We start from the raw sequence: 12363 nt of genomic DNA on the forward strand, positions 1-12363 counted from the left end.
AGGAGGGATACGTGCTCTCGGTCCCTTAATAGATCCGTCTATGATCATAACCATAACACAATATGTTTAAATATTATTGTTTTTTCTTTTACTAGAGTCGTATAATTGGTATTGTAGGTGCCCTCCCACTCTGATGTTATACGTTGGAATTATGTTACAAATTTGGAAATAAAAATCATGATGCTGTAAAGTTACAGTGAACATAAACATGTGTGATCTTTGAGAAAATCAAACTAAATTGAAATAAACATTGGACTTCAAATGTTTTACGATCAAAGTGTTTTCATATGTCAACATAAAGTTAGCTTAATTAATTATTTTTTTTACACTAACACTTCTTTAATTGGGTAATTCATTGCCAACGAATATTTAGCTCAACTGGCACCTCATGTTACAGGAAAAATTAGAGAATTCAAGTACGTTACATCAAAATCAACAACACAACGTTTCTTCGAAAATCTCAGACGCAGTAATTTATTTAAATATTCATTTGTATGGTTTATATATATACTGTCGTACTGATCAAAATAATCTAAACACGTTTAAAAGATATATAATTTTGTAAACACTGACACAAAATAAAGATGTATTGTTTTTAATTTACAAATGTAGATATATATATTTTTCTAAAGTATATGTTATGTTTTGAATTTTGGCTTCTGAAGAAATATTAGTAAAAATAGAAAAAAATAAAAATAAAAAAGAGACTCATAAATGTACAACTTACAGCGAGTGAAAAAACCGAACCTCTATCTCAAAGTTAATAACACATTAAGATTGAGTAACATTAACAATAACTCGTTAAACAATACACCGCTAACATATGATTAATATTGTATCAGAAACTAATAAATAAGACAAGTGTCACATAATTGTTTAAAACCATTAATGATTTTTGTAGTGAGTTTGAAATGTTACCAAACAAATTGACATACTTCTAAAAGAATCACAATTAGGCTTCCAAGGGCTATTATTATCATTTTTTTCTGTACATTATATAAGGTAATAAGTTGATAAAATGCATTTCATGGGTAGGAGAAGATACTCAACTACTTTTATTTACTCAACAAAATTATTTTTCGAAAAGTTAGATTTAATCATTATACATTACACCATACAATATCAAAATTAAATTCAATCATGACGTGTATACATTGTATTAGAAATGAAAATTTCTATATTACATTTACTAATTGTTGTTCACTTAACAAAACGATCAACAATGGTGTGAAATCCACCTTATGTATTTAATAATTAACAATCATCTATTTGTTTATTGTTGGTGACTTGCAAATTTTTCTCAACCCACCTTGGTTCCAAATTTCCAATACGGTATTGGGATACGAAGTCCAATAGCGTATTCCGGAAATACCCTTGCCCTCATCCCAAAGCAAAATAAACACTCCAATTGAATTAAGAGCGAGTCGGTTTAACTTTCCTCTACCAACTTGAATCACGTCTTCTTTGGTAACTCCCAAATTATCAATGGCGGTTCTCCAAATTTTTATCAGTATTCCATCTTTCTCTTTCTATCTGTATTTATTTCATTTCTTTCACATTTATCTCCAACAACATTGTCATCCTCTTCTACTTCCTTTGCTTTCTGACAAAAACAGAGCTCCAACTTCCTTTTCACGCTTGCCAATACTCCTTTAACCGCCGTAAGAAACAGAAAATAATTTCTCTGCATCTCCAATCCCTTTTGCCCCACCACTCTCCAACAAATCTAGCCGTTGCCCATTCCCTCTTTTCTCTTCCTTTTTTCTATAAATACCCTTCCATCTCCATTTCCCTTTTTCTGCCTCTACTTTTTCCCTCTTCGCCGGAGTTTCTACGTCTCCGGTTAGACTTTCCTCAACGTTCTCTGTTTCTGTTCCAATGGCGGTGACTGGAACTCAATTTTTATTGGCCATTCTAAATCTGCTGCTGTTGGTACCGGGTGTGTGAAGACGAAGTAGTTCATGGTTGATTTTGATTTTGGGTGGTTTCTGTTTTCTGAGTTGTTGATTTGTTGTGCTCTGGTTTTGTGGATTTTCAGGTGGGTTTTCGACGAGCTTTACTTTTGTGAACAAATGTGATTTCACGGTTTGGCCGGGGATTCTGTCCAACGGCGGCGTTCCACCGCTTCTCACTACAGGCTTCTCTCTTCAGAGTGGAGAGTCGAAGACGCTACCGGCGCCGGCGTCTTGGGGCGGGCGTTTCTGGGGGAGAACACTCTGTTCTGAAGATTCCACCGGGAAATTCTCTTGCGCTACTGGCGACTGTGGCTCTAACAAATTAGAGTGTGCTGGAAACGGCGCAACCCCACCGGCTACTCTTGCGGAGTTCACTCTGGACGGCTCTGGCGGGCTTGATTTCTTCGACGTCAGTCTGGTGGACGGTTACAATCTTCCGATGATAGTTGTGCCTCAGGGTGGTTCCGGCGATAACTGCACGAGTACCGGCTGTGTTGTGGATCTCAATGGTGCGTGTCCATCAGAGCTGCGCGTGACGAGTGCCGACGGAAGAGAAGGCGTCGCGTGTAAAAGCGCGTGTGATGCTTTCAACCAACCACAGTATTGCTGCACAGGCGCGTACCAAACACCGGACACTTGTCAGCCGTCGATGTACTCTCAGATATTCAAGAAAGCGTGCCCACGCGCTTACAGCTACGCGTACGATGATAAGACGAGCACTTTCACATGCGCCAGTGCTGATTATGTCATTACATTCTGTCCATCGCCAAACACCAGGTAAATTTACCGAAAAACCCCCTTCTCAAAAGGTCATTATCGTCCACCAACATCAAAAAGCCCTCAATATGAACGTTGGAGAGTCTTTGGTAACTGTTGCCTTAGACCATCAAAAGGGTATAACTGGGAATTTGTTTCGGAGGAGATGGGCCTTTTTGTCCATACCTGATTATCAACCGCCATTAGTGGTGGCCGACACATATTGGCGAAATAGGCACGCCTTTTCATATAACCGTAGTCAAAAAGGTCATAAATGACATTTCTACCAATAATTTTCCCAAATAAAAAACAATTAATACGATTTCTTTTAATGCAGTCAAAAGTCATCGGAAGCACAGAATTCACCGGCGACAGCGAACCCATCTTCCGGCGGAGACGGTTCAATGGTATACGAAGGTGCATCATTGATCCAAACCGACGCAGCACCGCCGAGAGTAGTCGGGGTATCAGCGATCAGTACGGTGGCGATTGGGTGGTTGTGGCAGCAGATGTTCCACTTCTGACTGCTTACCAAAATTCGTACGGGCCAAGTCCATAACGCGCATGTGTTAATGGGCCCAGAGCTGGTCGTGAAGTGGGCCCATTGGGCCTTAACTATGGCCCAGGAATCGATCCGTTGATGTTAAAAGTTCATCCGACTCCACCGTAGGCTGACGAGAATCTGACTAATTATCGGGAAAAAAGTGGGGAAGGGGACGGGCAGATGAGAAAATATTAAATTTAGGTAAAGCTAAGAGTACAATTTTTAATTTTTAATTTTGTTTGGGTGGTGGATTGATAAAGAAAGAGGAATGTGAAGAAAGGGGAGTTGGGGATTCATTTACACGTTATTTAGATAAGGATATAAAGTGTTGGGTAATAATTCACATCACACACACATATATAGATATTATAATACTATATGTTATGTTGGATTTTATTATATGATATTTCCATATAACCACTTTTCCCCCCTCTTTTAATGGTTTAGCTTTTTTGACATTTCTTTGTGCCTTGATCAACACTTTTGAAAAGCTTTTGAATAGAATGTATGACCAAATGCAGATCCAAAGTTGGATTTATATCAAAATCTGATAGGTTAGTGTATGCTCTAGTAAATTGATTCGTTGCAATAAATAAATCATTTCCACTCATTTAATCAACTAAACCATTAAATTTGTGTGTGTGTGTGTGTGTATATAATATATATTATATAGCGTTAGAGTTATGCTTGAAAAGATTTTGTAGATTGCGAAAATATCATTTTCTTTAAAGAATATGTGAGTTGGGGAATCTATATAAAGAAATAGTTTTTAAAATTTTGATATTTGATGATACCTATTAGTACAATATTTAACTTGTATACATATTAAGGAAATATTGAATACATGATAATACCAAATATTAAAGAAATGTAATATTTTTTAAATCTGTGAGTTCTTTTATCAAATTATTCAATATTCACATCATAATTACAATCAAAATTCAATAGTTTATATTCAAGAATGGTTACCCTTCTTTCTTTATGTTGATGCAATTACAATTAACATAAGTTGTATCTTAATTGATTTTAATTATCGTTAAGTTGTGTCACTTTGACTTATTCTCACCATAGATGATAAAAATTTGGACCAAATAAAAAATAGTTACAGCAAAATGCCTATTATAGGGACTGTTTTTAGGGCCAAAACAATATTCTCTAAATCCAATTTAGACATCAAAACATGAAGTCAAAATATTTTCTTTAGCTCATAGACTTATGAAGAAGAAGAGAAGAAAAGAAAAATATATTAAACGAAGAAATGTTATGATTGTACAAAAGAGAGATATATAACAAAATAAGATCGATCGAATATAATTTTGCATAATGATTGATATGTTCAAGGTTCAAAATCTTCATATAAAAGCAATTAATTATGCTTGATTATGTGGTTATAAAAAAATAAAAAGAATGTTGGGCCAAGTTCATGGGCCATCTCGGACCAAACCGATGAGACGATACTTTAGGTTGGGCTCAATCAGACCTTTGGGCTAAGAACCATTTGATGAGTTTTTTTTTTTTTAATAAATAAAATTGAACTTGTCTTTTACATATAAACGGAAAAGAAAAGTGTTCTAAGACGTAAAATACTAAAAAGAAAAAACTTAAAAATAAATGAAAATTAATTATATAATTAAGGAACCCTAAAACTCATTAAAACGAGTGTTCCAAAGCCTCTACTGGATTATTCTTCGTTGATTTCAGTTATTTTATTTAAAAAATAAAAAGAAAAATAAATTAAACACAATCAAATTCAAATATAAATATAAAATATGCACAATTAAAATTAAAAAAAAAACAAAATAATTACAGCCACGAGTACTACTTTAATTCATATAAATAAATGTTTGAAAAAAGAAATTAATTGTGGGATTTATATATATATATATATATATTAAATAAAGAAAAAGGCACGTGGAATGCAATAGGAGATGTCGAGAGATAGGGAGTAAAAAAAAGGCAGTTTACGTAGGAATTCCATCTTTGCATGTCATCCCTTCTGTTTTCCTATCCATAATTAAAGCTTCACGTCATTATACTTTTTTCTTTTTTCTTTCTTTAAATTAATGTATCAATTACAAATTTCATACTAATTTAAATGCAAATTCCTATTAATTAGTCTCATTTAGAAATAAACTTTGATAGTTATTTGTGAAAAAAATACTAATATTTCCATTCTTATAGTTCTTGTACTTGAAACAATAATTATTTTAAGATATTTTTTTAAATATAACAAAAATAAAAAATTATTTACAAGATACAATAATTATTTTCGTGATCAAATGTTTAAATTAATATAGAAAAACCTACTCTTTTTTATCTGGAATAAATATAACTTAATTATAAATCATAAATTCCAAATTTGAAAACCTATAAAAGAAATTAATTTGAAAAAACATTTTGGGAAACAACTAGCTCCTATAGGATTGATTTGAAAGGCTATTCTTTTTTATAAAGATGGGTTGAACAAAAGTTTGACGATTATATACTCATAACTATTCTAAAATATATATTCTTTTTCTATCATCTTTGAAATGATTTGATATAGCGTAGTTAAGTTTCCGTTAATATCAATATAGATCGATATTCTAATTTGCTATTTTGTAATTGTTGAACTAGAAAATGGTAAACCTTTAACTTCTAATTATACAATTGAGAGAAAAAATAAATATAGGAAAAGAAAAGAGTACTTTTACATACACTTTCTTGGTTTTTCCCTGTTTTTTCCTTAATTGGTTAGTTAAATAAATATTTATTATTGTTCTTTTTTAATGGAAAGGGTCAAAGCAATATTAAAGTTCAAACCACTTCGTTTTGATAAGTACTTGGGATATCTTATTTTAGCCTTTATAAATTCTTATCCTTTATAGACAAAGCTTTTATACAGCCAGCCTTTTTTTCTTTTTTTCAAATAGTAATTAATTATCATTATCATAATTTTAAAATTAATTCCCACGTCATTTGCTAAATGTTGATAATGGCCACCAACTTTTATGTTCACCCAATGCTCCAATAGAAAGCTATATAAAAGTTTATCTCCAAAGTTTACTAAAAAAGAAAAGGTTTATCTTCCACGTAAATTTTATTATATATATATATATATATATATATATATATATATATTATATTTTTGTCCTTTTAATTTTAAAATATTATACAAATAAACTCGACTAATCCACATAAACGAGAAAAAAATTACCTAAAATCTACAAATTGATTGTTTTTTTTACATAATTAAATTGTGTAGATATATATATTATCACTATGATGTATGCATTAAAAGCCAAGAAAAACCAATAAGAAGAATCATGAGATAATGGGTATGTTTTGGTTAATAATTTAGACTAATTACTCTTAAATTAGTTATTTTTTATTCTCATGAAGCTATCAACTATTAATCAACCAATATGAGTTTTGAATATAAAAAAGTTTTTAGAGACGATTTTCTTTGTTTTGGTTATGAATTTAACCTAATATCCTTTCATGAACGGTACGAAAGACTAAAGTTTAAAATAAAGTCGATAAACCAAGTTATGAATAGAAATAAATTTAGAGAGTAGGGTTAGATTTTAGACACGTGCATGTATATATTCATATTAGTGGTATATATGTATATGACATTTATATACGTTTGTCTTGTCATATTATTTGTTATTGATTTAATTTGATTTATCTTTTTTTCTTCTCCGTTCTTTGTTTGTTATCTCACTTTTATCTTTAATATAAAGTTTCTCTTTTCATGATATAACAAATTATTTTGAGATCATCAAGGTAAATAATAGTGTCACATTCAATCTTAAGGAGATTTTTATTTTTTTGCCTTTTTTATTTTGAAAAATCTTTGAGATATTTTTCTCATAGGTTTAATTTCTCTTGAAATTAATGCATTATAGGGAAGGAAAGGATTTTGATTTTGTGTGTATAATCTACTTCTATAAAGTGTGTTTGTTAATTTTCATATAATTTACCTAACGTCTCTTTTATTTTTATTTAGTGTGTTTCCTTTAGATTTAAGGTAACATAAATTACTTTATGACTATATATACATGCCAAGATAAAATGAATAACATTCAACCTACCTACTTTAACATATATATATATATATATTTGTTTGTTTGAAAAAAACACTTTCAAATTAATTACAAAAATCCTTTATATATATACATATGCTTGTGTGTACCGAAAGTGAATTGACATATGACGATGCATGCATAATAATATTAATTTTCATTCTATAATTTTTTTGGCAATAGTTATTTATCGAAAATTTTTCATCATTTGATACCAGAAAACCAAACCCTAACCACATGTCATATTAAGCTTCGTTGTTGAATGGATGGAAAAGACAATATACCAATAACTAAGTATAATTGAATTCTTTAATTCCTTAGTAAGTTATTACCAAAATGCAATTACCAAACCCATGAGTACATAGATATTTTTCATTTTAAGCTAGAATCCAAAATTTATTTAATATGGAACAAGAGTCAGAGGAAAAATCCAAACAATGTAGAGATTCGAATATTCGATTGAAAAATGAAGTAAACAGAAAAGAAACACCATCGTGAAGAATGATGATGGGAAGATCAATCCATCTTATCTTTATTTTTCTTGGAAGTGTACCATACAAGCTTAATGTTTACCTTTATTATAATATTGAAAGAAAAAAAACACACAAATGTTCAACTACACATATAGTGTAACAAAATGCCAAAATGAGGACTAGGAAAAGAAAGGGCTAAAAGTTATAAAGGTAAAGAGGGAAAAAGAAAAGAAAGAGAGGTTTGTGTAGGTGTGGAAATGCATGTAATTTGACGGTTTATGTATATACATATATGTATATGCTTAATTTAGAAAAGCAAAGTCCACTCTCTTCTCCACTTTTATAACATAAACAAAAATCTTACTTATCTTCATTGTTGTAATTAAACATATATCTTTTTTCTCCTTTCTGTGATACGTTTTGACACCTTTTCAAGTTTCCGGCGGGGGTTTGCGGTGCTCCCGCGGCGGAGCACATGGATCTGCGTTGAAGTTGTGGCGGCTGATTTGCTGCCACGTCGTTTGTATTATTTTGAAATGGATGCTTTATGATTGGCACACGTAGGTCAAAGGCCATTGTAAAGGAAAATACTTTCCTTTGATTTTGATTGGGGAATGGACCCCAAGAATTTTATCAAATTTGTGAATCTATTTCCCTCCCCACAAAAATGTTTTAAATAATTTTCCATCTCTGGAACTTTCCTGGATTATATTAACAATTTATTCTCTAACTTTTCATTTCTATAGCAATTTAATTTTATTTCTTTAAATTTGTAAAGATTTAGTTCGTATTTTAAAAATAAAATTTTAACATATAATTTGAATATTCTTTGCAATAAGTAATAATAAAAAAGAACTGTTGATCCTAATTAAGGCATCAAACTCTTAATAAGGTAGTTAATTTCCTCTTAACCTTGTAACTTTTACCATTTTTAGTACCCAAATTTGGACTTTTACTTTTAAATATACATTTTTAGTCTCTAATTTTTTTTATAAAAAATAAGTTTAACTAACAAAATGAAGAAATTTGAGAGTGGAATTGAAACAATAAAATTTTATACTAATTAATTGTGTTTACAAAATGTAGGGCTGGTGAATTAATTTAAACATAGTCTCCAATATTATATTGAAAAAATAAAAATAAACAAATAATTCCAACAAGACCTTGAAAGTTAGATTTATTAGAAAAGTAGTAAAGAATATTTGGTTAGAAAAGAATCACATTCGATCGGCAAAAAATCCACTAATTTATGCTTCAATTAACCATTAATTTACTCAAAGCCTTCATATGTATATTGGAATTTGGTTTATTGACATTTTTTCAATTTAATCACATATTCCCTTATTTATCTTTTGCTGAACAAAACAATAAAAACTTATTCATTAAAAAAATAAAATATCTACAAATTTTTAATCAAAACTCGACTATTATTCAAGTCTTATTAAGTTGTGATGTTGTTCTCTTATTATGTTGCTTAAAATTAGTAAATATTTATTAAACGAACTATTTAAGACGACGTTTAAATTTGCTCTCGTTTTCACCCATCAATTGGTCATCATCTAGAAAGATTCATACATTCGGAGAAAACATAAACAATGGAATAACCTATTGCAAAATTTTGGTTACATTACATGTAAATTAAATAATTAATTACATCCCAACGTAAAAATATTTTTACATTACAATACATTTATATTTAATTAAAATAATTACATAAAAATATTTGAAAGAAAAGCTTCTCCTCCGCCGGAATTGCTATGTTATTTAGAGCAGCGTTGCTCTGACTTGTAAAGCAATTTCTTATCTCTTTTTCTCATCTTCCACTCTCAAACTTCACTTATATGAACACATCAAGAGAGAGAAAACTCCAAATAAAAAAGAAGAGAGATAGGGATAGAGAGAAAGAGAGAGATTCTCTTTTCAGAGATGAAATTTTGATTTTGTTTGAGAAATTCAGAGACCCGTTTGCAAAGATATACAGCAATGCAGTGTATCTTTAATTCATGATCTGAAATTTTACACAAACTATGTAATTTTTCTTCTTCTTCTTCTTTAATCATCAATGGGATTTCTTCAAACCCATTTTGTTTCTTCTTCCTCTGTTTTGTTTCACTCTCTGTTTTTGATCATCTTCTTTAAAGGTAATGCTTAGAACTCCTTGTTCTTTTCGTTTGAATTGATCATCTTTGAAACTAATTTTTTAATGGATTTTCTTAAAAGGCGTCTCTGGAGCTGGCTTTACATTTGTAAATCGATGCGATTTCACTATTTGGCCGGGAATTCTTGGCAACCCAAAATTGGAATCCACTGGGTTCGAGCTATCTCCGGGTGCGGTGCGTTCATTTCAAGCCCCGCCTGGTTGGTCTGGCAGGTTCTGGGGTCGTACCGGCTGTTCGTTTGACCCAGCCACTGGTCAGGGCAATTGTCAAACGGCTGATTGTGGATCAAACCAAATAGAATGCAATGGCGCCGGAGCTACTCCGCCGGCGACTCTAGCCGAGTTTACGATCGGCGGAGGTGCCGGTGGGCAGGACTTTTACGATGTCAGTTTGGTTGACGGTTACAACATTCCGATGGTGGTCGATGCCACTGGTGGGAGCGGCGCATGTCAGTCGACTGGGTGCGCGGCGGAGCTGAATCGACGGTGCCCGTCGGAGCTACGCGCTGGGGAAGGAAAGGCGTGTAGGAGCGCGTGTGAGGCGTTTGGGAACCCAGAATACTGCTGTAGCGGCGCGTATAACTCACCCGCCGCTTGTAAACCATCGATTTACTCGGAAATGTTCAAATCGGCTTGCCCTAAATCGTATAGCTATGCGTTTGATGACGCAACAAGCACTTTTACTTGTAGTGGAGCAGATTACACCATTACATTCTGCCCTTCTTCCGCAAGGTAAACCCCATTCTCTCTCTCTCCACCCTCCAACCTTCTGTTCGTATAAAATCAGCTTTTCCACACCAACGTTTATCCTTTTGATCGAAGTTATTTAAAATTTGATTTTATATTTTTAAACACAATTTTCCTATACTTAAAATTGAGTTTTTAAAATAATATGGTTAGATTAACTTTCTAAAAAAGATATTTTGAAATACAAAATTGTGTTTCTAAACACTTAAAACAATTCCAAACTAGCCAAAAATCACTCTTGGTGGAAGCTAATAACGAAAGAGATATGATAATTAATGAAAATTTGAATTTGTATCCAACCATTAACGTCGAAAATCTAATGATCATTGCACTTTTTCCTTTTTTTTACGATGTATGGAATAAGCTAAACAAACCATTTATCTCAAAATTGTTAGTACAAAAGTTTCATCTAGAAAAAATGGTTTTCCACATTCATCACACTAATTTACTCCTAAATCTTTCAATTGTTTAGAAAGTTAAAATGTAAAAATTTATCACACGCCATGAATCGGTTTCCTTTTAACCTTTTGGCATTCACATTGCTTTTCTTTTTTCCTACAAACAATCTAACATCAAAAAGGTGAATCATTACCTGTAAAGTTACAGCTTTGGCAGTCATCTTCCTCACCATCCTTTTTTTTTTTCAGCCAAAAATCAGAAAGAGACCCGTCAAGCCGAGGCGACAGGCCATTTGTATCGTTTGACAGTTCATGGCTGCCGGACTTTATCACCGGAGAAGGATCATCCAAAACAATCCTTTTGTCTTCAACTTTGAATTCAACATTGTTTTTTCTTCTTTCTTTCACTCTCTTTTTTCATTAGATTTTTACTTTCCATTTCTCTTTTCTTTTCTAGTTCTCAATTCTTAGACAAAATGTTTTCTTTTTCTCTTCTTCATTCACAATTTCTTAAATTTTTGTAATATATACATATATATATTTTAAAGAAATTGTTGAGAAAGAGACTTTTAATTTCTTAAATAATTTTGTTGTGTTATTGAAAGAAAAAAAAAGGAAACCCAAGTTTCCAATACAGAACTGATTCTCTTGTTATATATGTCTATTTTACTAAAAAAAAACAAATAATAAAGGAAGGAAAATGATTAGTTAATTGGAAAGGAATAAGTGGCTTTATCATCTGCAAATGGAAAGGTGGGTTGCTTGAGTTTGAATATGAAAGATATGGTTGGTGGAAGGTGGTGGCTGGCGGTGGCGGTGACGGTGGTTGTGTGGCGGTGGTGGAGAACCTGCTGTAAAGAACCAACTTTGCTGGACAATGAAGATTGGTAATTTTTAATGATTTTGGTGCAATTATGCCCTTTTTTTTTCTTTTGCTTTTCTTTTTAATTCCTTTTCTCTTTCTTTCTGGTGAAGATCTACCCATCATCGTCGTTTCTTTACTCTTACGATGAAGACTAAGATGGCCCCACTATGACTGAATTATCTTCTAATTTTGTTATTTATTTATTAGTTCATGGATGATTAAGACTTCCTCATGACATTTTAAATCTCAACCAAAGTTCAAATTACTCAAAACTGTTGTAAATATTAAAAATATTACTAATAAACATTATTATATTTGGAATTTTTTAAAAAATATTGTTAAACATTTTATTATTATTACTAAAATTGTTACTTATTGTAATACTTCATTTTTTAACTTA

At 31.7% G+C, this 12363-nt stretch overlaps 2 protein-coding genes and 1 long non-coding RNA gene across 3 annotated transcripts; all 3 read left to right on the top strand.

Moving 5' to 3' along the window:
• The first annotated feature begins 1456 nt into the window (after window positions 1-1456).
• Window positions 1457-3694, top strand: LOC101204094 (thaumatin-like protein 1b). The gene is made up of 3 exons (XM_004152598.3): window positions 1457-1939; window positions 2039-2732; window positions 3049-3694. The coding sequence occupies exons 1-3, from the start codon at window positions 1879-1881 to the stop codon at window positions 3233-3235; spliced, it is 942 nt and encodes a 313-aa protein (XP_004152646.1). The 5' UTR covers window positions 1457-1878; the 3' UTR covers window positions 3236-3694.
• A 5848-nt stretch (window positions 3695-9542) lies between these two features.
• On the top strand, window positions 9543-11590 carry LOC101204331 (thaumatin-like protein 1). Its single transcript, XM_004152599.3, has 3 exons — window positions 9543-9936; window positions 10016-10685; window positions 11348-11590. The coding sequence occupies exons 1-3, from the start codon at window positions 9858-9860 to the stop codon at window positions 11520-11522; spliced, it is 924 nt and encodes a 307-aa protein (XP_004152647.2). The 5' UTR covers window positions 9543-9857; the 3' UTR covers window positions 11523-11590.
• A 5-nt stretch (window positions 11591-11595) lies between these two features.
• Window positions 11596-12178, top strand: LOC116401987. The gene is made up of 2 exons (XR_004214328.1): window positions 11596-11985; window positions 12074-12178. It is a non-coding gene; the product is annotated as an uncharacterized LOC116401987 (long non-coding RNA).
• Window positions 12179-12363: the final 185 nt, after the last annotated feature.

Source organism: Cucumis sativus, chromosome 2 (assembly GCF_000004075.3).
Source record: "Cucumis sativus cultivar 9930 chromosome 2, Cucumber_9930_V3, whole genome shotgun sequence".
Classification (NCBI taxonomy): domain Eukaryota; kingdom Viridiplantae; phylum Streptophyta; class Magnoliopsida; order Cucurbitales; family Cucurbitaceae; genus Cucumis; species Cucumis sativus.

Coding starts and splice junctions, on each gene's coding strand:
- LOC101204094 (XM_004152598.3), top strand. CDS start 1,879: ATGGCGGTGACTGGAACTCAATTTTTATTGGCCATTCTAAATCTGCTG. Junction 1,940..2,038: donor TCTGCTGCTGTTGGTACCGG/GTGTGTGAAGAC, acceptor GTGGATTTTCAG/GTGGGTTTTCGACGAGCTTT. Junction 2,733..3,048: donor TGTCCATCGCCAAACACCAG/GTAAATTTACCG, acceptor CTTTTAATGCAG/TCAAAAGTCATCGGAAGCAC.
- LOC101204331 (XM_004152599.3), top strand. CDS start 9,858: ATGGGATTTCTTCAAACCCATTTTGTTTCTTCTTCCTCTGTTTTGTTT. Junction 9,937..10,015: donor TTTGATCATCTTCTTTAAAG/GTAATGCTTAGA, acceptor TTTTCTTAAAAG/GCGTCTCTGGAGCTGGCTTT. Junction 10,686..11,347: donor TTCTGCCCTTCTTCCGCAAG/GTAAACCCCATT, acceptor TTTTTTTTTCAG/CCAAAAATCAGAAAGAGACC.